The sequence below is a fragment of the Acipenser ruthenus genome, chromosome 45 (genome assembly GCF_902713425.1).
Source record: "Acipenser ruthenus chromosome 45, fAciRut3.2 maternal haplotype, whole genome shotgun sequence".
NCBI classification, from domain to species: Eukaryota; Metazoa; Chordata; class Actinopteri; order Acipenseriformes; family Acipenseridae; genus Acipenser; species Acipenser ruthenus.
Genome location: NC_081233.1, coordinates 6,001,236 through 6,025,402, shown reverse-complemented (window position 1 = coordinate 6,025,402; position 24,167 = coordinate 6,001,236). Strand labels below are relative to the sequence as shown.

General features: G+C 39.8%; 2 protein-coding genes across 5 annotated transcripts in view; one reads left to right on the top strand and one right to left on the bottom strand.

Annotated features, from left to right (window-relative positions):
- LOC117967072 (beta-1,4 N-acetylgalactosaminyltransferase 1-like) overlaps positions 1-12,056 on the top strand; it is a 30,512-nt gene extending 18,456 nt beyond the window's left edge. For 3 of the 4 annotated variants that reach the window (XM_059013448.1, XM_059013449.1, XM_034914208.2), the window contains 3 exons: positions 3,892-4,032; positions 6,247-6,484; positions 6,686-12,056. In XM_059013448.1, coding sequence (XP_058869431.1) covers positions 3,892-4,032; positions 6,247-6,484; positions 6,686-6,900 — 594 coding nt within the window. In that variant the 3' untranslated portion in view covers positions 6,901-12,056. The remainder of the gene's footprint in view (positions 1-3,891; positions 4,033-6,246; positions 6,485-6,685) is intronic. The other variant, XM_059013450.1, reaches the window with a different exon arrangement.
- Positions 12,057-12,273: 217 nt separating this feature from the next.
- LOC117400960 (solute carrier family 26 member 10) lies at positions 12,274-23,941 on the bottom strand. The gene is made up of 18 exons (XM_059013447.1): positions 23,476-23,941; positions 22,356-22,466; positions 21,888-22,045; positions 21,329-21,493; positions 20,470-20,622; positions 19,877-19,959; positions 19,493-19,640; positions 19,274-19,387; positions 18,517-18,594; positions 18,267-18,362; positions 17,306-17,412; positions 16,591-16,660; positions 15,601-15,780; positions 15,337-15,391; positions 15,093-15,181; positions 14,603-14,657; positions 14,331-14,437; positions 12,274-13,571 (listed from the first exon to the last, which is right to left on the bottom strand). The coding sequence occupies exons 1-18, from the start codon at positions 23,738-23,740 to the stop codon at positions 13,533-13,535; spliced, it is 2,073 nt and encodes a 690-aa protein (XP_058869430.1). The 5' UTR covers positions 23,741-23,941; the 3' UTR covers positions 12,274-13,532.
- Between the last annotated feature and the right edge of the window lie 226 nt (positions 23,942-24,167).

Genomic DNA, 24,167 nt, shown 5'->3' with positions numbered 1-24,167 from the left:
GTGCAGCACGAGTTATTTTAAAATGTATAATTGTATTTAGGCACAGGATTGCACATCACTTCACGTGCATTTAAAGTATTTAATATGTGAGCACGAGGTTGCACATAATTAATTCACGTGCTGGGATTCAAGTGAATAATTAATTAGTAATTGAATCCCGGCACAACAGTATATATAGATGCACGTTTTACTCACTCAGGGTTGTGTGTTCGATGAGTGGAGAATGGGTGTGGAGAAGGAGGTAAAATAAAATATAACAAAAAGAATAATAATAATAACTGTTTGACTCACCGTGTTTGTTTGTTTGTCTGTCCGTCCACCGTTTGTTTAAGTGTTAGTCCATTTTGTTTGTCTATTTGTTTTGGCGTAAAGTGCCGTGTCCTGTTTTCTGTTTTGTTCAACCTTTTTATTTATTTGTTTATTAAAATACTGAGCGCTGCCATTTGCGTTTTCAGTTTCAACCGCAGTACTGTCTGTCTCTGTGTATTCCTTTCTGGTCTGACGTCATTCACAAAGCCACCCTGTCACAGCAGGTATCAAGCTTTTAAAGACACACCTGTAGTGGCTTTGACAGACTTGCTGAGAGCAGAAACTGTTCTGTTATAACAGTAAAAAATATTGTTTGTAGGTGAGTAAAAAGGGAGCTAGGTTGGGGTCACGCTGACCTAAAAACACCTATAAAATGAGCTAAGCTTGTCTTTGTCTGAGCTACTGGTGCCAAGGTTTATAACCTTGATCAGAAAGGCAGAGCATAAAGTTTCTTATTTAGAGAAGTAAGCTTGATCTGAAAGTAGTTTTTAAGCTAAACACAGGTATTCTAGAATAATTCAAACAGAATATAAGTCTAAATGGTTTATTTTTATTTTAACAGAAGAACTGTTAAGTTTGGAAATAAGAGAATATAGTGCAGAAATTAGCTTAAAGTAAAAACTTCAGTCAAAGCATAATGGTACCAGTCTGTGTCGGGCATATAGTAGGATCTGCCAAAGAGAATGTAATTTATTAACCTTGTCTTTGCTTGAAACGGTACCAGGCGCGTAGGTAACTGGAGAAAATAACTCTTGGCAATTGAAGCTAGACTTACTGGTTAGCAGTTTTACATCAAAGGTTTCTATGATGGCTGATCTTTTTAAGAAACACCTTCTGGTACATGAAAGGGAGTATATGGTGCACTGTCTATGGCTTCATTAAATCATGGAAATTAATGAAGACCTGGTGAAACAAGTGAGAGGGAGCATAGGAACATATTTCATATTTAGATTTAGTAAGAATGCTTACAGAAAAGTCTTCTATTAATGATGGATGACCTCGACAGAAAAGCAGGTGATCTGAAACTTGCCTGAACAGGATTTTTGTAAAAAAAACAGAGGTCAAGTTTAGTTTAAAGCATTGAATAGCGAAAATGGGACTTATATATTTTGACTGTTTTTGATAGACTAGATTTAAATGAGAATAATTGGATATATAATTTGTTATGAGCCTTCTACCAGCCGCTATCCAGTATGTTTTAGTTAATTGTTAAACCACATCTATTCATGTAATAAAGCCAACCTACTAAGGAGGATGTCTTTTGATGTTAAAAGGTAAATATATTTTTAACCTAGGATTGGAACTCCCTGGTACCAAAAGAGAATAACATCAGTTCAAAAGTTCACCTCACATATTCTGGAAATGTGGGGGAGGTGGATTATTGGAAGATGGCCCATTAGAAAGAGTTACTGGGTGTATTTGAAATTGTTATTCACTTGAAGGACATGAGCTGTCAAGGCATATTAATGTTTAAGATTTAATTATGACTTCTGATGTAAAAAGCGAAGCAAAAACTATAAAAACAGAGGTAAAATCTTAGTCAAGTATCACTCAACTTGCTAACTACAAGCTGATGTGATCCATGCTCTGAAGATCTCTGATCGAGCTGATTGCTGTTGGTGTCGTATTTAGAAGTCTTTGCCTTTTGAAGACAGTTTCTGTCCTCGCATTATATTCTACACTTGCATTGATGCATTGCTATAAGGTATATGACTTATGTTTTAGTCTAAGAGAGTGCTATACAGACGTACTCAAATTTGTTGGTACCCTTACAGCTCATTGAAATAATGCTTCATTCCTCCTGAAAAGTGATGAAATTAAAAGCTATTTTATCATGTATACTTGCATGCCTTTGGTATGTCATAGAATAAAGCAAAGAAGCTGTGAAAAGAGATTAATTATTGCTTATTCTACAAAGATATTCTAAAATGGCCTGGACACATTTGTTGGTACCCCTTAGAAAAGATAATAAATAATTGGATTATAGTGATATTTCAAACTAATTAGTTTCTTTAATTAGTATCACACATGTCTCCAATCTTGTAATCAGTCATTCAGCCTATTTAAATGGAGAAAAGTAGTCACTGTGCTGTTTGGTATCATTGTGTGCACCACACTGAACATGGACCAGAGAAAGCAAAGGAGAGAGTTGTCTGAGGAGATCAGAAAGAAAATAATAGACAAGCATGGTAAAGGTAAAGGCTACAAGACCATCTCCAAGCAGCTTGATGTTCCTGTGACAACAGTTGCAAATATTATTAAGAAGTTTAAGGCCCATGGAACTGTAGCCAACCTCCCTGGGCGCGGCCGCAAGAGGAAAATCGACCCCAGGTTGAACAGAAGGATAGTGCGAATGGTAGAAATAGAACCAAGGATAACTGCCAAAGAGATACAAGCTGAACTCCAAGGTGAAGGTACGTCAGTTTCTGATCGCACCATCCGTCGCTTTTTGAGCGAAAGTGGGCTCCATGGAAGAAGACCCAGGTGGACTCCACTTTTGACAGAAAAACATAAAAAAGCCAGACTGGAATTTGCTAAAATGCATATTGACAAGCCACAATCCTTCTGGGAGAATGTCCTTTGGACAGATGAGTCAAAACTGGAGCTTTTTGGCAAGTCACATCAGCTCTATGTTCACAGACGAAAAAATGAAGCTTTCAAAGAAAAGAAAACCATACCTACAGTGAAACATGGAGGAGGCTCGGTTATGTTTTGGGGCTGCTTTGCTGTGCCTGGCACAAGGTGCCTTGAATCTGGTGCAGGGCACAATGAAATCTCAAGACTATCAAGGCATTCTGGAGCGAAACGTACTGCCCAGTGTCAGAAAGCTCTGTCTCAGTCGCAGGTCATGGGTCCTCCAACAGGATAATGACCCAAAACACACAGCTAAAAGCACCCAAGAATGGATAAGAACAAAACATTGGACTATTCTGAAGTGCCTTCTATGAGTCCTGATCTGAATCCTATCGAACATCTATGGAAAGAGCTGAAACTTGCAGTCTGGAGAAGGCACCCATCAAACCTGAGACAGCTGGAGCAGTTTGCTCAGGAAGAGTGGGCCAAACTACCTGTTAACAGGTGCAGAAGTCTCATTGAGAGCTACAGAAAACGTTTGATTGCAGTGATTGCCTCTAAAGGTTGTGCAACAAAATATTAGGTTAGCGGTCCCATCATTTTTGTCCATGCCATTTTCATTTGTTTTATTATTTACAATATTATGTTGAATAAAAAATCAAAAGCAAAGTCTGATTTCTATTAAATATGGAACAAACAATGGTGGATGCCAATTACTTTTGTCAGTTTCAAGTTATTTCAGAGAAAATTGTGCATTCTTCATTTTTTGTGGAGGGGTACCAACAAATTTGAGCACGTCTGTATATTAATAAAGAGTATGTGCAAATCTGACAATAGAAATTTGGGCGATCTCTGTGATCAATAAACAGTGACTACATTAGTAGTACACTGGAATGGGATGTGTTACTGTGTTGCTGCCTTTCCCCCAGCAGCCTGTCTCCTCCCTGGTTTTCTCGTTGCTTGTGTGAAACGCTTTTTCCCCTTTCTCTCTCTCTCTCTGTGTGGCAGGGCTGGTTTGCTGGGAGGAATCTGGCTATATCGCAGGTCACCACCAAGTACGTGCTGTGGGTGGACGATGACTTCATCTTCACGGCCAACACCAAGGTGGAGAAACTGGTGGACGTGCTGGAGAAGACCAGCCTGGACCTGGTGAGCTCACAGAAACTTTAACCAGGTCTCTAAGTATCGCATGCAACAGGGGTACAGACATAATAAACAACATGTCTGTTTCCTGCAACCTGCCCTAGACGTCATTTTAACCACTACCCAAATATTGTGTTCATGGGAGCACATAGGTTTTGTATTCCTCAATCCTTACAGAAAACATTATCGTAACACCAGAAAACTGTTTAACTTGTGTTGAGCAGAAAAAACCTGGGTTAGGCATTAAGGATGGCCTGAAAGCATCTTTGCATCATTATTGCCTTCATATACATAGTAAGGACGTTCAATGGAGGTAGGATGGTAGGGGGTTCTATTCCCTGTAACACAGGGAGTGAATTGAGAGGCTACTTCATTCAAACCCAGTGACTCCCTCACTCTGAGTCTGAGTGAGCATGGACAGATGGGCAGGTTTCTCTGTATGCTAAAGAATGTACATACAAAGTTTCCACAGTCTATAAACTTCTACAACTGTGGTGGAGAAATTATTATTATTATTATTATTATTATTATTATTATTTATTTCTTAGCAGACGTCCTTATCCAGGGCAACTTACAATTGTTACAAGATATCACATTATTTTTACATACGATTACATTATTTTTTTACACCTTTATTTTTACATACAATTACCCATTTATACAGTTGGTTTTTTACTGGAGCAATCTAGGTAAAGTACCTTGCTCAAGGGTACAGCAGCAGTGTCCCCCACCTGGGATTGAACCCACGACCCTCCGGTCAAGAGTCCATATCCCTAACCACTACTCCACACTGCTGCCCCTAAAAAAATAAGAGTACTAATGCATAGGTTATGTCCTGTTTTAAGAAATATTTCTGACTGACATTTGTGTGGGATGTTGCACAGCTTTTACAATGATAAATGAATTCCACTTCTTTTTCAGAATAAAACTTGATTTCGGAGTATACATAAGTGTAATATAAAATTAAAACATATACAACATTCACAGCAAGTTCAATTTAGATAAGGATGTAATCTACGATCACAACGAATCAAACTATATATATATATAAAGCATATTACAAAGAAATAAATAAATAAATCACCAGTTCATGAGAAACAGATACCAACATGTTTTTGTAGATAGATTTTATGCATATTTAATAGATGTTACAGTTAAAAGGTGGTATCTAAGATGTTTCTATTAAAAGGCTTAATGCTTTGCTCCAAAATGTAATGAAGTTCTAATATAATATCATATAGGTCTAATATATGAGTGTTTCATATGAAGCTGAATTAACAAAACAAATGAGGGTTATGCCACTTAAACCCAGCTCTTAAATTAATAATACAAGCCTCTGTCCTCCTTCTTAAAGGAGGTCAGATACTCAGAACATGAGATCATTCTGAGAGGACAGATGGATTTAGAATTGAAGTCACAGTGTAAACAATGGGAGCATTATTGCATTACTTGCAAAAGAAACAACTGTTTATCTCTGCAAAATGCAGCAGCAACTGGGTACTGGGTTTTGCAGAAAGCTGTGCTGGCGTCTTGTATTGCACAACAGTTTTATTCATCTGTTGCCTGGTCAAGTACGGTGGCTCTTTGAGGACACATTATTATTATTTTATTTTAATTGTGTGGTTCCTGGGATAATTTATCTCGTGATGTCGATATAATAGTGGGCCCCGAGCCAAGACCAGCATCAATAAATATAACCTCCTCCGTTTAAATGCTGTGTGTCATATCCCTTAATGCACAGGGTAAACAAAGCAGACCATCTGTTCAAAATTTGTGTCAATTGGCTTGGTTGGTTTTGCGTCAAACTTTTACATTGCTTGGCTGCGCAGCACCAGAGAAGGCATACTAAAGGCATCAAACAGTATCTTTGGTTTGTGTTCTCTGAGCACCAGATGCAACAAATTTAATGCAACAATGTTTTCTTTTTGCCTCTCAACGGCTTAACCACCGTCTCTCTTAGTTTCTTCACTTTTTCCTAAATAGAATATCTTTTGGATTCTTTGTTTTAAACTAACAGGGTAACTATCAGAAACACTGAGGGGAAAAATTGACTTTGTTGAATAGTTATAGTCATCTTCCTATTTTACTTCAGTATTTAACATTTTTACATCGATTTTCTCATAGTAGTGACTCACAATGCATCAATACTTTTTACCTCTGACTTCTGATTGAGCGTTGTGAAGTTTTTGTATGATCGAGTGTTCCTTTCCCTGTGCGCAGGTAGGGGGCGCTGTGCGGGAGGTCACCGGCTACACCGCTACGTTCCGTCAGAAGATCAGCGTGGAGTCTGGGGGTGAGGAGGGGGACTGCATTCACATCCGCAAGGGCTATCACCACGACATCCAGGGCTTCCCAAACTGTGTCATCACTGACGGGGTCATCAACTTCTTCTTGGCTCGTACTGACAAGGTGCAGCAGGTGGGCTTCGACCCCAGCCTGGCCAGGGCCGCACATCTAGGTATCTGTTCTGCTGCTTTGTTTAGCGATCGTTAATACTGTGCCTGGTCTTGTCCCTCCCTCTTTCAGTCTCGCCCATATGAACCCAAAGATTTTCTTAGACACTTAAACTGTTTCTCAGTTTCTTAACATGATAATGTATTTCGAGTGATGGAGGGAAGGCATTCAGCTTACATGTTCTCTCTCACTCTCTCCTCCCCAGAGTTCTTCATGGACGGCCTGGGTAAGCTCCACGTGGGCTCCTGCAGTGATGTCATCGTCGGCCACGCCTCGAAGATCAAGCTGCCCTGGACCAAGACGGAGAGCGAGAAAACCTACACCAAGTTCCGCTACCCCAGCAGCTCGGACAACGACGTGAAGGCCAAACACACCTTCTTCTACTTCAAGAACCGCCTGAAATGCATGACCATGGACTAGGCACGTGGAAGCCAGGGTTTCACATTTCATGGACGCTTAGAAAAAGAAAAGCGTTTTACAGTTTTTTTTTTTTACTGGAAAGTACAATTGGAAATCTAAAGAGCGGCGTTATGTAGTATCATTTTGAGGCAGACTACCCTGTACAGTGTGGGTTTTTTTTGTTTCAATCCAGTGCCATCATGACATGATTACAGGATGGTTGGTTTGTCAGACACTCGCAGATTTTCAGTGTCAAAGTAAGTGTTGCAGGTGTGTATTAAACTTTCAACCACCTAAGAGGAAGTCTACTAACAGAACGGCAAGATGTTCCTTGACTGGTATGGTAGGTTGAGAATTCAATACAGTATAGTGTTTATTTAATTCAATAACTTCAGTGCATTTTCATTTGGGACCGACTGCTTTGGGACCCAGTCTTGCAGGATAAGAATTGTAGGGGTAAAATGACTCATCAATTTATACAAGCGAAAAAGCATATTAAACCATTACCAGAAAGTAAGGGTAATGTGCTGTATGAGCTACTAACCTGTAGTAGCTTTACTAAGGATGATAGCATGCAGCCCTGAATGTGTGCTTCACTCCAATGCTTGTACGGGTACTGCTGTAATAGCAGTAAAAATGGGAATGTGTAAACTAGCCATATTCATGGACTGGCTTGGGTTGTATTAGTAGTTAATCATCTGATCTCAGTTTGAAACCCTTAAGTAGTGAATCCAGAAGTACTTAAGTGCCAAACTGTTTTAATAAGCTTGACTACCCGCTTTGGCCGTCTAGCGATTGCAGCTTTATCAGGTGGAAGGAAGGAAGACTGGAAGTGGCAGGATAGTTACCTAAACCCACCACAATGGAAACCTTGCAATGGATTCTTGCAGTGGACCCGTGCCAAAGCTGTAGTATTTAATGGATTCTTGCAGTGGACCCGTGCCAAAGCTATATTTCAGTTTACGCTCATTTCTTTATCAGTGTAAAGCTCGAATTGATTTTACCAAATGTTTTTGTGTAATCAGTGTACATGGCCAGGGTTCTGCCTAGACTATATGGAGGCTTAGCAATCCACTTCATGTTTCCTGAGAGACCCAGTTCAGGTCAAGTAAACCAGTGCCAGCAGTCAGACCCATGCGAAACCTGGGGAGTGAGCTTAGGGAGAATCCTGGTGTTACTGTTAGGGGTTTGCATAAAGTCACAATGACTCTGTACGTTTCCACCTTGGTACGGCAGTAAACATGTTAACACCCAGGTGAGAATCGGCTTTTTAAAACACTCCGTGTGGAAGTTAATTGCCATTGAGTGGTACTTGGTTGTAAAGGTGAGGGAAGGACAGCTTTTTCTTATTTTGAAAGGAACACATTAAGAAAGGATATATTTAATATCTGCTGATTTTAAATACTTCTGGAAGACAAGTATGAGTATCAGCACTCCCCTAGATACTGTACAATGAAACCCTGGCAATATCTCTTTAACGGGACTGGGATAAAGTGGTGACCAATGAGCGGAGCTGACTTGATCAAGGGTTCGACACTAACCCAGAAGCAGTGTTGATACATGCCTGTTTTGCTGTGGAGCTCGAGAAAGGGCACTAGGTATTGCATTGAGTACAATAGCATACATTGATTCTGTTTATTTTCAGTCAGTACAGTCAGCCACACTGTACATGTGCAACACATTCTGTGTGCTATATTGTAACAACATTTCAATGCTGCACAGCGACTTTCTGATCCTGTGTTTTATTTAAGTGCTATTAAGTGGGGTGGAAATCTGTTTGTTGTGTGATTATGATAATATCCATCGGTTATAATGTGTGCCCATTGTTAATGCTTCTGTTTGTTTAAATGGGTTTGTATTTTCTGTGTTTCATAGCTCTTGCATGAACAAAATAACTTGAGGTTTTTAAGTTAGAAACGCTGTGTTAAGTCAGATTTTTAAAGCATATTGTTTAGCATTCACATATACTTCTTTTCTGTCTTTTGCATCAATTTGCTATACAGTAAAACCTGTCTAATCCAGCTCCTCTCCAAACCAGCATGCTGTATAATTCCGCATCGTTCTGGGGTCTCTAGTGAAACTAATAGTGCGACCCTCTCTACAATCCAGAACCTGTTTATTCAGGAATCCTGCTTTTGTAAGTCTTGTCTGCCTAAAACCAATGCAGATGTGACTGTGCAGTCCTGCCCTAAGTCATTTAATTTCTTTAGAAGTAACTATGTTGTGTAAATACGCACATGTCCTGCAGGTGTGGTGCAGTTCAATCCTTATTTACATTAAAGGGAAAGTAAAAATATAGAAAAATCCAACCCTTGAATTACAGGTTATACCTGGACAGCACGTGTACTGTAATACTGTTTTTCAGTGTGTTCAGATGACTTCAACCTGTTTTTATTTTTTTAGGTATGGTATTAGATTTTACAATACTGAGTCGTCCCAATAAACAGGTTTTACTGTATTACAGTATAGCTTTGGACTTGATTTATCCCTGACCATGTTGCCTTTTTAGCTTTGAGATCATTTGTCGAATTGTAATTTAGTCAGAAAGCTCCAAAATCTTTTTGTTGTGGCAATAATTCTATGTGGTGCAATATGTTATGACTCCCACAAGATGGCGCTGTGGGATAAATATAGTCCCAATTTTAGCACACTTGCCATGCACTTCAATGGCATTCAGATAATGCATCGTTTTTGCATTGAACTGAACATTTATTTGGTTCATCTGCTGTTCGTTCTTACCTGGCTGAATGAAAAGGTTGCGTATCGTTTGAACTTGAATAGACATGCACAGTCTCTCTAGCTTTCCATTGGGGCCACCAGCTCGGTTTACATTTTGATCCAAAAATGTGTCAGTTTTTGTGAGTTGTTTCAAAAGTAGAAGTAGCAAGCGTTACCAGTAAAGGGAGGAAGCTAATAATTTATACCATTTTTACAGAATGGCTAATGGCTTTTGATACTCAATACTTTAATGTGACTCTCATGGATTTTAAGTGTTTCTATAATGCAGATATCAGTACCTACAGTATCTACCTTTACTAGTTAACTAGACAGCTAGACTTGCCCTGTAATAGGGCTGAACTGCACATCTTCTCTGCAAGTAGAAAGTATTTACCTTTGTTTTTTAAACTGACCTTTGTATTCGATTATGTATCCTTGATCAGCTTGTAAGAAATGTGGTTCCTAGACCTGTAACTTGCATTAAATATCTGTCTGCATGCTATTTAGGTGAGGAGCAGTGTATTGTATGTGTTTGGAACAGTGAAATGCCATTTTCTCATTGGATTTGAATACATTTTTTAAGAATTAACCAATACTTGTTCTATACAGGATACTGTTACCTGATCATACAGTGCATAGCAAGCAACCTGCATAGAATACACAAAGGGAGTGAGACTGTATGTTATAGTCCAAGAATGGAGATGGATTTTATTTTGTATTGTTGTCATGCTTTTTACAGTAGTGTTTTCATTACATCAAACAAGCTCTTGGGACTTAAAATAACTGTGCAATTCCATGAACAATTACTGCTCGCTGGGGAAAGGGTCCCACAGTATGCTTTTATTTTTTGTATATATATTTTTTTGTATTCTTTTGTAAATACTAATTACTTATGTTTTGTTGGTTTTTATTTTATTTCTTCCTGAGGAAGCCCTGGGGGTAAACTGTCTAGGTGTTTCTTTTGAAAATATATAAAATAGTGTGTGTGTGTGTGTGTGTGTGTGTGTGTGTGTTATATATATATATATATATAATGGTAACGCTTAAAAATAGCGGCCACAAATTCATAAAGCATTCCGTCTGAATACCACCTGAATATCTTCTACACTTCCAGAGTTCTGAGGTCATTCATTTAGAATTCAGCCCTGTTAATTATGATTCCCCCTTTCCCTTCCCTCCGTTCCAAATGGATTCTCCTGTTTATTCACTTATTCATACACTTCTCTCAGGGGATTGTGAGAAGTGTTCATTCATGCTTGCCTTATACATGAGATCAACATTATTCATTACAAAGGAACATGCAATGAATGCGGATAATTAAATCCACGTGAATTAACAGGGCTCAATTCAAAATGAATTGCTTCAGAACTCCGAGGAAGTGCACAAGATATTCAAGTGGTATTCAGACAGAATTCATTATGAATTTGCAGCCATTATTTAAAACATATGCTGTATATAATGTGTATAGAGACATCCAAGCTGTATCTGTTAAGATTAGCAGATGCTGACTTGTGATATTAATATAAGGTATGCAGTGCACTGAAAACATGAGAGACTAAAATTCTGGTCTGATTATTATAGAAGACTATCTGAAGTTTGTCAAAACAAACATGACAACCAAACTGTGTGATGCACTGAAGCACAAATAGTTTTGTGTTGCCAGGCAGGCTTCTAAATCGAGCTAAATCTTAGAAGTCTGTTATTCTTCTGAGGCTGTTTTGCTTATTCAGATAGGTTTGCTGTAAAAGCAAACGGCTTCCTTTTTGATTATCGGAATTTAATTCTAGAATTAGGATACAGATTCATTATTGCTCCGCGATCCTTTTAAAAAGTATCAAATAACAAACAACTGTGCTGAATATCACAGATTGTTTTGAGCATTGCATGTTAACATTGAATAACTGCACACGGTGTCTGTTATCGGGTCAGTTTTTTAAAAGCAGCTATGAAGGGAGCTCTGCCATAGTCCAGATTTAATTCTCAGGTTCGCCCATCTCTCAACGAATCGTGCAGAATTGCAAAAGAACTGTAGAAGATTGAGAAAGTTATATGAATGAATACCGAACCTTGTTTTATAAATAAAACCAGGCTTATGTTAAGGTTAAAAGGTTATTTGATTAGCGTTCCCTATACTTTATAATTGAGCTATTTATTTTTATTTTTTGTTGCAGAGGAAGATGGTACAAACCTACAGTTTGTTTTGGGCAGTAGTTTTTGAATGGGCTGGATTGAATGCAGATGTTGTGGAAAGACACACAGTCCTGTATCGTGTATGTTTCTGAATATGTTTGCATTGAATTGTGATGGACCAGGGACATTTTCATGTGTATTTTGCTTCACTGTGTAAATAATCATTGTACTGTACATCTGTAAGAATCCGACAAACTAAACCCTGCTCTGTAGATTATCAGTTTATACAAAAGCCATTCATCGAAAATAAAACAAGATTTTCTTTTGTACCAGTTCTTTCTCTTTTTTTAAATGCGTCTCATTTTGAAGTATATTAAAAAGCAAGTAGCTTCCTTACCTCTTCGTGATCTCTTGGTAGTTAAGACGTTTTTAATTGTCTGACACAGACATATATAATGTAGGCTAGATCAAAGTGTCTTTTGATGTTGGCGCCATCTAGTGCACTGCAAGGTATTGCCAGCAAAAGTAAAGGAAACTTGATTGCAAAGTGGCAGATCACTCTATGGCATTGGCCTTGGTCTAGTCTATGGCAACTAGAACTCAAAAGCAGCTCCTGAACACCTAGTCAAAGCACCGTAACCCTGTAAGGTACAAGGAACATGTGTGTCTCACAATAAAAAATAAAAATAATGCACACTTTCTTATTTTTGCAATGAGGGGCACGAAACAAGGTTTAGAATTTCCTGACGGTCATCCAAATTGTCAGTTTCCTCCTTGTGATACTTGAGTCGCTCTCAAATGTATTTTAAGAAGAGCCCGTTTTGAATAACCGTTCCATTCCTTGTGTACCTTCAGGGGTTAAAAAGTGGTTAGAATGTACAGATTGCAGTTTAGATTGGTGTGAATCAGAGCTACACAGAAACGGGTACCAAGAAGCATTGTGTTGCAAAACGAGCCCAAGAAAATGAATATTTATCTTGCATAATACACAGAACTATTTTTAAAAAGCATGTTTATTACTAAGGTACTGAAAAATAATGCTCCACTTCACATAATGAAGGGGGCATATAAAAACCAACACAAAGGAATATTGAACATCGCATTAAATGCAAATAATAAATCAAATTAAAATTCAGGGTTTTTTTTTTTTTGACCAACTGTGCAGGCTTTTGAATTGAGATCACAAAAACCCTTTGATTTCTGGGTGTGCTATATTTCAAAAAAAAAAAAAAAAAAAAAAAAGGTAATGCTTTTATATAGAGCGGCATAAATAAATATTAACTGAAAAGCAACTTCAGTTATTGAAGTTACAGGCATGACATGTAAATGACAAAATAACATTATTCCAAAACGTCCTTTTTAAGTCTTAATAAACATTCTAAACACACATCTAGAATATGATGACTTGCAATGATGGATGGACACAAACATCATATTGCATGCTTATGTATTAACATAGAACTGCAGTTCAATAAATGTGTAACTGCACGTCAAATAATTACCTTATTTGTGCCACTCAAAATACAGTGTTAACAAAACCGCTGCATCGATCTAGTATCCATCCCACCGCCAGTGCTACCATTCCAGCAATGGATCATGTCATTGCCCCTAGTACGTAACCTTTGCATTGCCAAAGGTCATTTGGTTGGGCTAGATGGCCGTGTGGCTGCTAGCCCCAGGTGCGGAGGACTCTGCTGTGTTGTGTTCTCTCCTGTACTTCACAGATAAATACACTTCTCTATCTACACTTTCCTAGAGTCGTGGCTCCAGCACTTCAAACCGCAAAACAGGCCCAGCTCAGGATCTCACACCCAAATCGTAGCAGTCTTCTCAGACGAGTTCTCCTGTGGATCACAGTAAAGCCTTCAGATCAATGCCAGTAGCAGAAACGTCATACTGAACTGGACAGGACTAGAGAAGCTGCAGTGTTTAAACAACGAGGGCTAGACTCTCTAAGTATATTACTCTGGATCTTTATCAGCACAATTGATTTTCAGAAGTGAACACTGCACCCATAAAGTTACCAAACTCAGATGTTTCATTTAGGGGCCAGCTCCTGAACTTATTAATAAGCAGCACAGACTAGTAGAAAAATGAAAGAGCACCGTGTTTGAGCAATCGCTCCAGAGGATTGTTAACATCATAAAGTAGGAGCACAAGAACAGAATTTAATTGTGATCTACAGCTGTGGCCAAAAGTTTTGCATTACCTGGAATTTTAGCATTGAGACATTTAAAAAAAAAAAAAACACTACATTAACATAATTTAGATATTTTTTTTAATATCATGTAATCACAGCAACTACAAAATGATATTGCAAATGTGTACCGGAAGTCATAATAGTAGTAGAGTATTTCCTGTTAGATTTTGAAATGTCACATTTTGTCAGTTCTTTAAGAATATTGAAAACTACAAAGCGGTGTGTAATTAAATATGTTAAATTAACATTTATTCAGCAGGTTTCACTCAACTTTATAAAGCAAAATGAGTTAATTCTATAGGGTGATGCAAAACGTTTGGCCACAGCTGTACTGGGAACATAGGAAGTACAAGGATTTAGGAGAGCGTTCATTATGGTGTGTAAGACTGGTTAGATTGGTCACCTTGAGCTGTTGGATGTAGACCACAGCATCATGCACTGTGACAAAGAGGTGCTGAGGATTCATGTGGTCCATCAGTCCGCTATTGGTGAGGATCTTCAAAACACTCTCTATTGGAAAATTAAACAGAGCAGCTCATTCAAAGATAAAGCAATCCAAGTGTCAGTAACTTGTTAAAACCCCAGCTTCGTTTAGCAGTCTGGGGGTTAAAAAAGTTTTCACAAACCACTCCTTAAAAGTGCAGTATACCTTCAATTTAAAAAAGAAAAACTTACCATTGCACATGGCTAGGTATATTCTGACTCCAGCCTTCTGACATTCAATGCACATCTAAAAAAAATAAAACACCTTTCAAATGTGTGTACGCCAATTGGGAGAGGAAATCAGAACTGAATATAGAGTTTGGACTAAACCCTACCTAACCTTTCTAAAAATAGCAATGATAATACAATGACACAATTGAAGTCAGTGGTAGCCCAAGGGTACAATGAAAGGCTCCACTTGTAGAATGGAATGGTACTAATGTGGTTTTCATATTGGAATATCCAACACACATGGGCAATCTACTGCTGATTCAAAATCAGAAGCAGTGTGGATCAGTCTCGGGTCTGGAACAGTGTCAGTGTTGCCATTGCTGGCCATGCTGTGGTCTGCTAGTGGTTGTGCTAGCTGGGGTTTCTTCAGGGTGTTACACTGGGATCATAGTATAGTGTTCACTTTTCTGTAAGGGAGTGATCAGGAACAATATCCAGAGAATGCACTTGCCTGTATGAAGAGTCTGGCTCCTGCAACGTCGATGAAGATGACGCTGCTGCAATCGATTAGTACTGCCTGGACCTCTCCGTCCACGATATCTGAGGGGGAAGCATGCACCAGGGGTCAGTGGGGGTGAAACAGGACTGCACAGGACGAGTTATCCTAAAGGCACGTACAGCCTGGTATAAAATCAATAGACACCAATAACATGCATAATATAATTTGTTTTTATTTCATTCGTTGTTGGGTTTACCTGATTTAAAGAGCTCATTTTCTGATGAAAAGGAAGCATTTGCAACTCCGCTTTCCTGGAGAAAAAAAATTACATTGAAAGGAGAAATTTCACTTCATCTGAAGCTATTAACATTTAGGAAATCAAGCATGCCGCAAGTGAGCGTCTGAACCACTATACAAAAGAGCTGGGCTACTCTGCCTCCGTGGCTCCGTGGGTCAGAATCCATCACACAACACTGCCCTTTACACCAGCACTACAAGCCCTTAGCCCTGCAACTCTCACCACAGTGGGGATGCTCAAGATCTCCTTCTTCTCCAGTGCCTTCAGGATCTTCTCTCTCCTTCGTATTCTCTCTGGGGTCAGCCCCAGTAGATTGGTCATCGCTTCCCGGAAGAAACTGCGGTTGCCATAGTAAATGGGCCCGTTGTAGGCCAGGATCTTCACACCAGGGATTTCATAGCACTGTGAACAGCAATGTGGGATTCGGGGTCAAAGATCTTCAACCCAGTGCTCTTCAATGGCAATGCAAAGGTTATGTACCACATGATCCATTGCTGGAAAGGTACCACTGTCAGTGGGATGGATGCTATATATGAGCAATCCCTATCAATTTAATTGATTGTATAATTAAAATAGGACCCTGTCAGCTTAGTACGGTAGCTTTAGATTTTAATTTCTGTTTTAAACTTCCCTTACTGCCGTTTGCAAGCATTGTGGGTGGTTCTGGACACTGTTGCTCCAATATTGAGTTTGTAATTTTTTTTTTCTAAAAGGAATGAGGCTGGAAGGCTGTTCAGTCCTGGCATTTTGGATTCTCCAGACAAGCTCAAAGCCAGTTAAAAGGCGGTTTTATAGAAAAATGATAATAACTCAGTATTGGAACAACAGAACCCAGAAGCACTCAGAATGGTTGCAAACTCAGTAGAAGAGCAATGGGAATATAACTAAGAAATTAAAATGATGCTGGAGCGACAGAGAAATGTACTGCCTATTTTATCCCACTAAGACCCTTTGTTGGCTCCCTAAATATATTTCCTTGCAGGTACAGTAATTTTCCCCACCAGTAAGGACTTGAATGTGGAATACTGGAATGCAGAAACTCACTGGTAAAAATGAAGCACATAAATCTAGTTCATAACCCCTGTGTCTCTAGTTGATTGATCTCATGATCCTGACACACTGTGACATACACCTGTGGCATGATAACTGTGGCAGGTTGATTGCCATTCCCCTGCTGTATTAGTAAAACACCATATCGCCTCATCACCTCACCTTGCTATTCTTTTTGATGGATCTGTAGATTTCTGTATTGGATGCTCTTCCCAGCACAGAGCAGCCAGCCCTGGAAAAAGAATTTAAGAGACTACTGTACTCAATTGTACAAATATAAAAATCATTATTTATTTTATTTTTTTAATTTAGTGTGTCCAATTATAAATCCCCCCCCCCCGAGCGATGAGGAGAGACAGTTTTTACCTCTCTAACCCACGGGAACGCCTGAGCCAATGCGATGCTCCCTTCGGAGTCCCTAGCGAAGACTGGCCTACTTCGCACAGCCAGGACGCGAAACTACGCTGTATGACTCACCCTGCGCACCACGTGGCCTCGCTTCTACCAGGTGAGCCACTCGTGGACCCCCCAAAAATTCATTTTAAGCAATTGCTTATTTGCATTCCAATCGCTGTATCTCCCATGATTCCAGTAACCAGGAATCCATGCAGGCAAAGCATGGGGTAATCTGAAAACAGTTCCAATTTTTATTTTCACCTTTCAATAAAACAATGCTTCTGTGAAGTGCTGTTCTTAAACAACCAATTATTTGAGACAATAGAACAGCACTCTGTTATTCTCTGGAGATAACTGCGAGGTCCTAACTGCAGACGACTGTTTGTTTGATGTATCCAGGACACTTTTAGAAGTTATTGCAACTCCAGATCCTGGCTGGCGAATTTTTAAATCAATAAAAAAGATACTGATGTCAGCTTACCTCTGGGTTCGGCAGATTACAGTCATCATGGAGAACACGACCCCAACAGCCAGACCCAGATCCACATTCAGGATTACCACAGACAGCCAGGTCACTACCCACACCATCTGAAACACACACGGGGCTCAGTACCATTGCAGTGTCTACAAGCTGATACATAGCACCCAGCTCCACTCCACTCACACAGTCCCCTCTGGTTTACTACAGGCAGTGCTTGGGCACTGCCACTTCTATATTCCAAAGACTTGCGTACCGACACTCCTTTTAAAATATGATCTAAAGTGCATGTCGACACTGTTCAAAGTTGCTGCTGTGTACTTGGAAGTGAACAGCTCCTTGGGAATTGTAGTTCCCAAGTGTGTCTGATTCTAATCTGCTTATTTTTTTTACTGTATACTGTTGGACTACGATACCCAGAATGCATTCAACGTTGCATAATATCACGTGAGCCCCTGTGGAAGTTATTTTGACTGGAGCTCTGCTCTCTAATTTCAGTTACAAACTTGCATATTTTAGTTAGAATGTTGCAAACACATGCTTATTTTTGATACGCTATTTTATTAACAGTTTTGTTAACATGAATACCAGAGTTTTCTTTTTTTTCCAAGTATAAGGATGGAAATAAATTGCACAGCAGTTTCCCCCATTCTAGGTTTTAGCCTGATTAGCCCCAGTGTACAGGTAACAAGCTCAGGTGTGTCTTATTAAACTCATAGCAAAACCAGGAGCGGATCAAACTGCTGTGCAATGGGAGTCTTATTTCCATCCCTGAAGTATCACAAAAGCTTTGTTTAAACTGCTGAATCCCGGTGCCTATGCTCCATGAAGGGACCGGGAAGCTGCAGCAACTTCAACGGCAGCGTTGTCTTTGAAATACACCAAAAGATCAGAGAAGGTAGGAAACGGGATTATAACACAGTTACCCCTTAGAATAAATCAGTACTGAAAAAAAAACCCTTACAAAGTCAATCTTGCTGATCCTCCAGAGTTCTGGCAGGTCCTGGAATTGCAGAAACATCTGCCGCAGGCTGGTCACATTGATACAAGCCAGCACAGCCTGGAACAGAGAGGAAGAATTACTGCGAGGCAAAAATTTGAATGGACCTTCCCTTTAAGAGATCATTTTGAGAAAAGCAAAATAGCAAAATCCGTGCAGCCACAGTAACACGCTTCTTTCTTATTCCTCCCCTCAGTTGTGGGTTTGTGCTCACCTTTGGTAAGAAGTAAAAGAGCGGACCAACTAGCAGCAGCACCACCAGCACCACCAGGCTGGTGAACAGTCCTGACAGCTGGGGAGAGAAAGGAATTGTCACAATTCTGCACAAAACGGGGTTATTCTGTAACAGAGCTGCTGAAGAGGGCCTCACTTATCTTTTAATGGCCTCGGCAAACTGGTGGGTAACAAATTATTAAAGGCAGATTTCTGTGTCACACACAGACACATATATATGTAAGCAATGATCCAACACAGAGGGCATTGCCAGGCATTATGGAGTGTTTGGGTAATGGGATGAAGTTGAGTTTTGTCAGGTCTGATCCAGTAATGGCAGACTGATGTATTATTTTCTGTGTTATTAAAAAGGCTGGAATGTACTTTAAATTAGATTTTGTTACAAATACAGTAAAATTGTTGATCTGATGAGGTAACATTTTAAGGGTACCTACTAAGGATTGTAACCCTCTAGCTCAGCCAATCAGAGTGCGGGGAATAACAGATTAATTGCATGGCGCCTTTGCTTTTGCTATGCTTTCCCCATGCTTTGCTTCAGCAAGTTTTCCTGCAATACATTTTTATAAAGGGTAAGGGTAGAGATAAGGGAATCTGATCAATCGATTATTGATCGGCATCCCTTTTATTTTGCAATTAGTCATTACTGCTGATTACTATCGGTCCGCTATGAGATAAGTAAACAGGTTGTAGCTCTGATGAGAGCCTCATTAGCAGGCTCTGAGGTCTCTAGGCTGTACCTGTGTGGCACCGCCTGCACTCTCCAGGATGTTGGTGGTGGCGAGGGTGGCAGAGCTGGGGAAGCAGCTGAACAGAGAAGACACTGTGTTCGAGATCCCGTGAGCCAGCAGCTCCTGAAAACAAAAGAGGTCATCGCACTGGCTCTGAATACCGCTGAATACTGCAGAATAGTTGCTGCTGCTTCCTTGTGCCTAGTCATGGAGAGCGTGTTAACTGACCTGGTTGGGGTGGATGGTGTAGCCGTGTTTGTCTGCGTAGATCATGGCTAGTGACACGGACACGGCATAGCCCACAAAGGTGATGGCCAGCGTATCTCCAGCCACACTGGGCAGCGTCTCCAGAGCAGGGAGTCGTGGGCTAGGGAACCTGCAGACAGGAGCGAAGCAAGGTCAGAGACCAAACACAGCGACCTTTCAAGTTTTTATCTATACATCCAAGCTCCTGAACTCACAGACAAAGCCAATAAAACACAGACTCGTTGAAAAATCTAAGCACATGGGATGGGAGAAGTGCTGAAGAACCATTGAAAATAATTTCAAAATAGGGAACAAGATAAAAAACACACCGCAAGAAAATTAAATTTGAATTTGAACTTGACCTACCCAGCAGGAATATGTCCGACAATCTGAATTTCATAAACTGAATCCAAAGAGCAGGCATAGGCAATCCCTGTTGCAACGATAACCTGCAGAATCAGAGACAGGATGTTAACTACAGCTGTGATATTTAGCTAAAACCAGGTTCACTGCGCACCAGTGACCCCTGTAGACTGGCCGGGCGCCTGCGGGTTTGTCTGTAAGTTGCCCAGAGCTGCATGGTCCTCTGACGCTGTAGCTCTGAGGTGGCAGCATGGTGGGCCTGCAGAGTGAAAAGAAGTGGACGGCTGACGGCACACGCTTCAGAGGACGCGTGTGTCCGTCTTCGTCCCTCCCGAGTCAGCGCGGGGGTGGCAGCAGGGTTGAAATAAAAATAATTGGGCATTTTAAATTGGGGAGAAAATCAGAAAAATGGTATTGAAGACCATCTGGCCATTTTTAAATAATAAATAATAAAGAATGGAAATTTGATCTAGGATCTAGTGGTATGGTATTGCGCCTCTATTTCCATTCATTAGGTCTAGTGGCTACCCATTGTGTAACCCGGTTTCATGCTTTACCATTGCTTCCCTACACCAGACCCCAACCCTGACACATACCATCAGTATTTCCACAGGGATAGGCGTCCTCAGCTTGTGCCTGAAGCGAGTGTTGATCTCCTTCACGGGAATCAGGACAGACAGACAGGCCATCGAGATAACCAGCTCTGCCATATTAGTCAAGGGCAGAGCTTCAAACACGGATGCCAGCGTCTAAACACAGGCAGAGAGAGGAGAGCGCAGGGACAGGTAAACCCCGGGGTCGCGTGCTGTTACAAGCAGGTCCAGTCGCCCGCCATAGACACATGTAACCCAGGCTACCGTACATACAGCTGTGTTTTGTCGCCAATACAAAAAATAAACTTGATTCCAATAGACAGCGCTTACTTCTATAATGATACTTTGGCTCTATACTCGATTACCTTAGTCTGTGGCAGGCAGCTGGAACTAAAGATCAATTTCTGAGACTAAAACCTAATATTTCAGAAATAAGAAACTTAGAAATCTTTAGTACAACTAATAATAATAATAATAATAATAATAATAATAATAATAATAATAATAATAATAGAAAGCATTGAACTTTGAGAAAGACTTCTAGTCGAAACATTACTTATTAAGTTTCTTTAAGTAACTTAAGTGTATTTCTCTTTGCTGTGTCAGGTCTGTCATACAAAGAGCGCTGATATTAATGTACTTATAATCTGTTGTGGTTGAAACATTTCGAATGCTTTGTCATTGACATCCTGAGTGCGAGAAATTCTAAGTGCAATCGCTGCTAATAGGTTTCAATGGGACTTACAACGAGTGTTAGGGATTAGCAAACACCCAAAGAGTTGAATTTGAACCTCCGTGGTCTCGTATGTGTTTTGGAAGTGGAATGTTACTCCTTGTTATTATCGTTCTCTCCAGCGCTCACCTTGAAGATGGTGAAGGGGCCGGTGTACCTCGGCAGCCTCAGTCCCAGCATGTTCTGCAGCTGGGAGATGGTGACGTGGAAGGCAGCGGCGCTGGTGAAGGCCTTCACGATGGGCTCAGAGAGGTAGGTGGACAGGAATCCGAGCTGCAGAGCGAACATGCACACCTGCAGGAGGCAATGAGAAACATCACATCACTGTTCAATCACGCTCCTCAGCCAAAACTTCCACTTCAATCATCTACAGAGTGGCCAACAGCTTAAATCAGGACCAACTATAGAACTCGGGGTGTTAACAGTTTAGAGTTCTCCAAACGTTGAACTTTTAGAATTCTTAAATGTTACCAGAATTATCATTCCTAACTCAATAATGCTGAATTTAGAAATGATATGCCAATATCAGATTTAGCAGGTAAAATGAGTTCATCAACGGCAGGGTCTGGATGTTTTAATTGGGCCAATTAAAAAATTTAGAACAGGCTGGAACAAAGACCAGGAGCAGAAGGGCTAACTTTGTTTATAGCTATAACTATGGAGCCCAGAATATCGTATTAGCACATACCATAATAATCCCTGAGAGAAACGCTACAGCCGCCGCCACGCCGATCTTCTGTGCCTCTATCTCTGCAGCCTCTGGGCTTGTTGAATTCAGATCCACAGGTCTGGGGATCATGCGTTCAACCACTGAGCCGGTCATCAGACTCACCACAGCAAAGGTACCTGAGACACAAAACACAGCGGAGCCAGTCAGACACGGACTGCCAAGACATCAACCTTCACACCAGCCAGTGCGGAAACGCATTGTCTTTTTACATGAACAAGTCCCTTTGTATTGATAAATAACAGACAACCCCAGTGGTACATTCAAATCAGCTGGGCATGTATTTGGTGTTTTGTGTGAACTGTAATTAAATTTAACTCAGATTCCTTTAAGACAAATTCCAATTGATTCTTTTTTAAAGAAGCCTAAATTCGGGAGAGTTCGGGTGGTCTCAGTGGCCCCCTCTCGTTGGTACTTTTTCTTCCTCACCTGTAGAGACGTGCCGTCCAGTGCCGAACAGAACGTAAAGAAGCACGGGGAAGAAGGAGGTGTAAAGTCCGTAGATTGGGGCCACTGACGTCAGAAGGGCAAACGCCATACCTGGTGAATGCATTGTACGGAAAATGTATAGTTACTTCTCGTCAATAACCAATAGATGGAGCACATTGCCATACAATTCCAAGAATACATTCTAACGTAACTTGTAAAGAAAACTATTTTTTATTTTCACTTCACTAAGATTGTCCGTGGTATTTGCAAGATTGCGAAAAAAAAAACTTTTCAAATAAACAATAGTTTAAAAAAAAAAGTATAAAATAAACTTTATGGTTTTTATATTGTAACATTTCAGAATATATTTACAGTAACAGACAGACAGACAGATAGATAGATAGATAGATAGATAGATAGATAGATAATAGAAAAAAATTACTTTTTGTTTGGATGTACATCAAAGGTTTAAATGATAAAATATATATTTATTTGAGGACGTTCTGGACATGTGTAGAAAGAAAACACGGTCCAGCTTGAAATGATTTAAACTTTTTGTGTGTGTTTTAAAATAAAAAATAAAAAAGACATTGTTTTCGTGTTTGTACTCTGCAGTTATGCGTCCTTTCAAACCTGGTAGACTTTGAAAAGGGTTAAAATGACAGCGTTCAGCTCAGCTGATTCCTGTTTTTATTTTCCCCAGCTACAAAACTTAAATACTCACTGAAGCAGAATATTAAGCCAAGTAAAAAAATATATATATAATCATTTAAAAAACTGTATATTGTACTGTACAATACAAATGTGTCACTACCACCAACTGTTTACCCAAAAATCTAAATATGCCTTACTAAAAATGAACTGTATAGCCCTACTATTAATTTATATTATTTAAATGTTTATTGACATTTAGTTCCAACACTGTTTACAATTGATAACTGTTACAAAACCACGCAGAATCTTGGCAAGTTAAACTAAACCATTAAACTAAAAACTATCTTATAAAGAATTTGATAAAAACAGAATTAAAAAAAAAACATTTGGTTTTATCTGTATAATTGGATAGCAGAAGCATTGTCGTTTAAGTCATTAAAAGTATTGGAACTGTGGTTTCACTCACCCTGAGGGATATGAACTATACCCACAGTAAAACCAGCGACCGCATCTCCCAGTAACCATTTCTTCAGTTTGTACCTCGGCAACCAGTTTAAAATGGGGATCCTTTCTTTCAACGCTTTCACGCACGCATCTTTGTTACACCCGCAGCTCTTTAAAACCCTCTCCCGAAGCTTCTCAGAACTTTTCGTCTCCTCCGATGCGCCGTACATCTTCTTAAACTGGTCCTCGGTATAAATGTCACGGTAGACAGCCACGGGGGAACTCATCGTGGCTCCACAGGTAAGCTGCAGCTACAACACAACTATTATTAGTAACTCGTGAAGCGCTCGCGTCTTTATATAGCTGACAAACTTTGGCAAAAGCTTCTTTCAATTTGTTCCTGTTACAGTGCCGGGCCAATAAAACGTCTCTGTGGCTGGAAACCCCTTCCTTGATCCGCTAGAATTGCTTTGGGAAGCTTCCTTTTCGTTCTTTGACATCCCAGGAGATACATTTGTCCATGCCAACACAGTACGAGAAACATTTGCTGCGGTTTTTTATTTTTCGCATTATTCCCCTGGGTCCTATTGCGTACAATTTTTCAAAATAAAAGTTGTTTTTATTTTAATAGCCATGATTCTGTTCAAATAAATATATCGCTTCATTAATTCTATATAAAATATAATTTCACCAAACGTTAAATTGAATTAGATT

Bases quoted from the DNA above. Each gene is read 5' to 3' on its own strand.
- LOC117400960 (XM_059013447.1), bottom strand. From the start codon at position 23,740: ATGAGTTCCCCCGTGGCTGTCTACCGTGACATTTATACCGAGGACCAG. The intron at 22,467-23,475 runs GTGAGTGAAACC...TGCATTCACCAG, and splicing joins TATAGTTCATATCCCTCAGG to GTATGGCGTTTGCCCTTCTG. The intron at 17,413-18,266 runs GTAAGGGTTTTT...TGTGTGTTTCAG, and splicing joins GGATCAGCAAGATTGACTTT to ATGGTGTGGGTAGTGACCTG.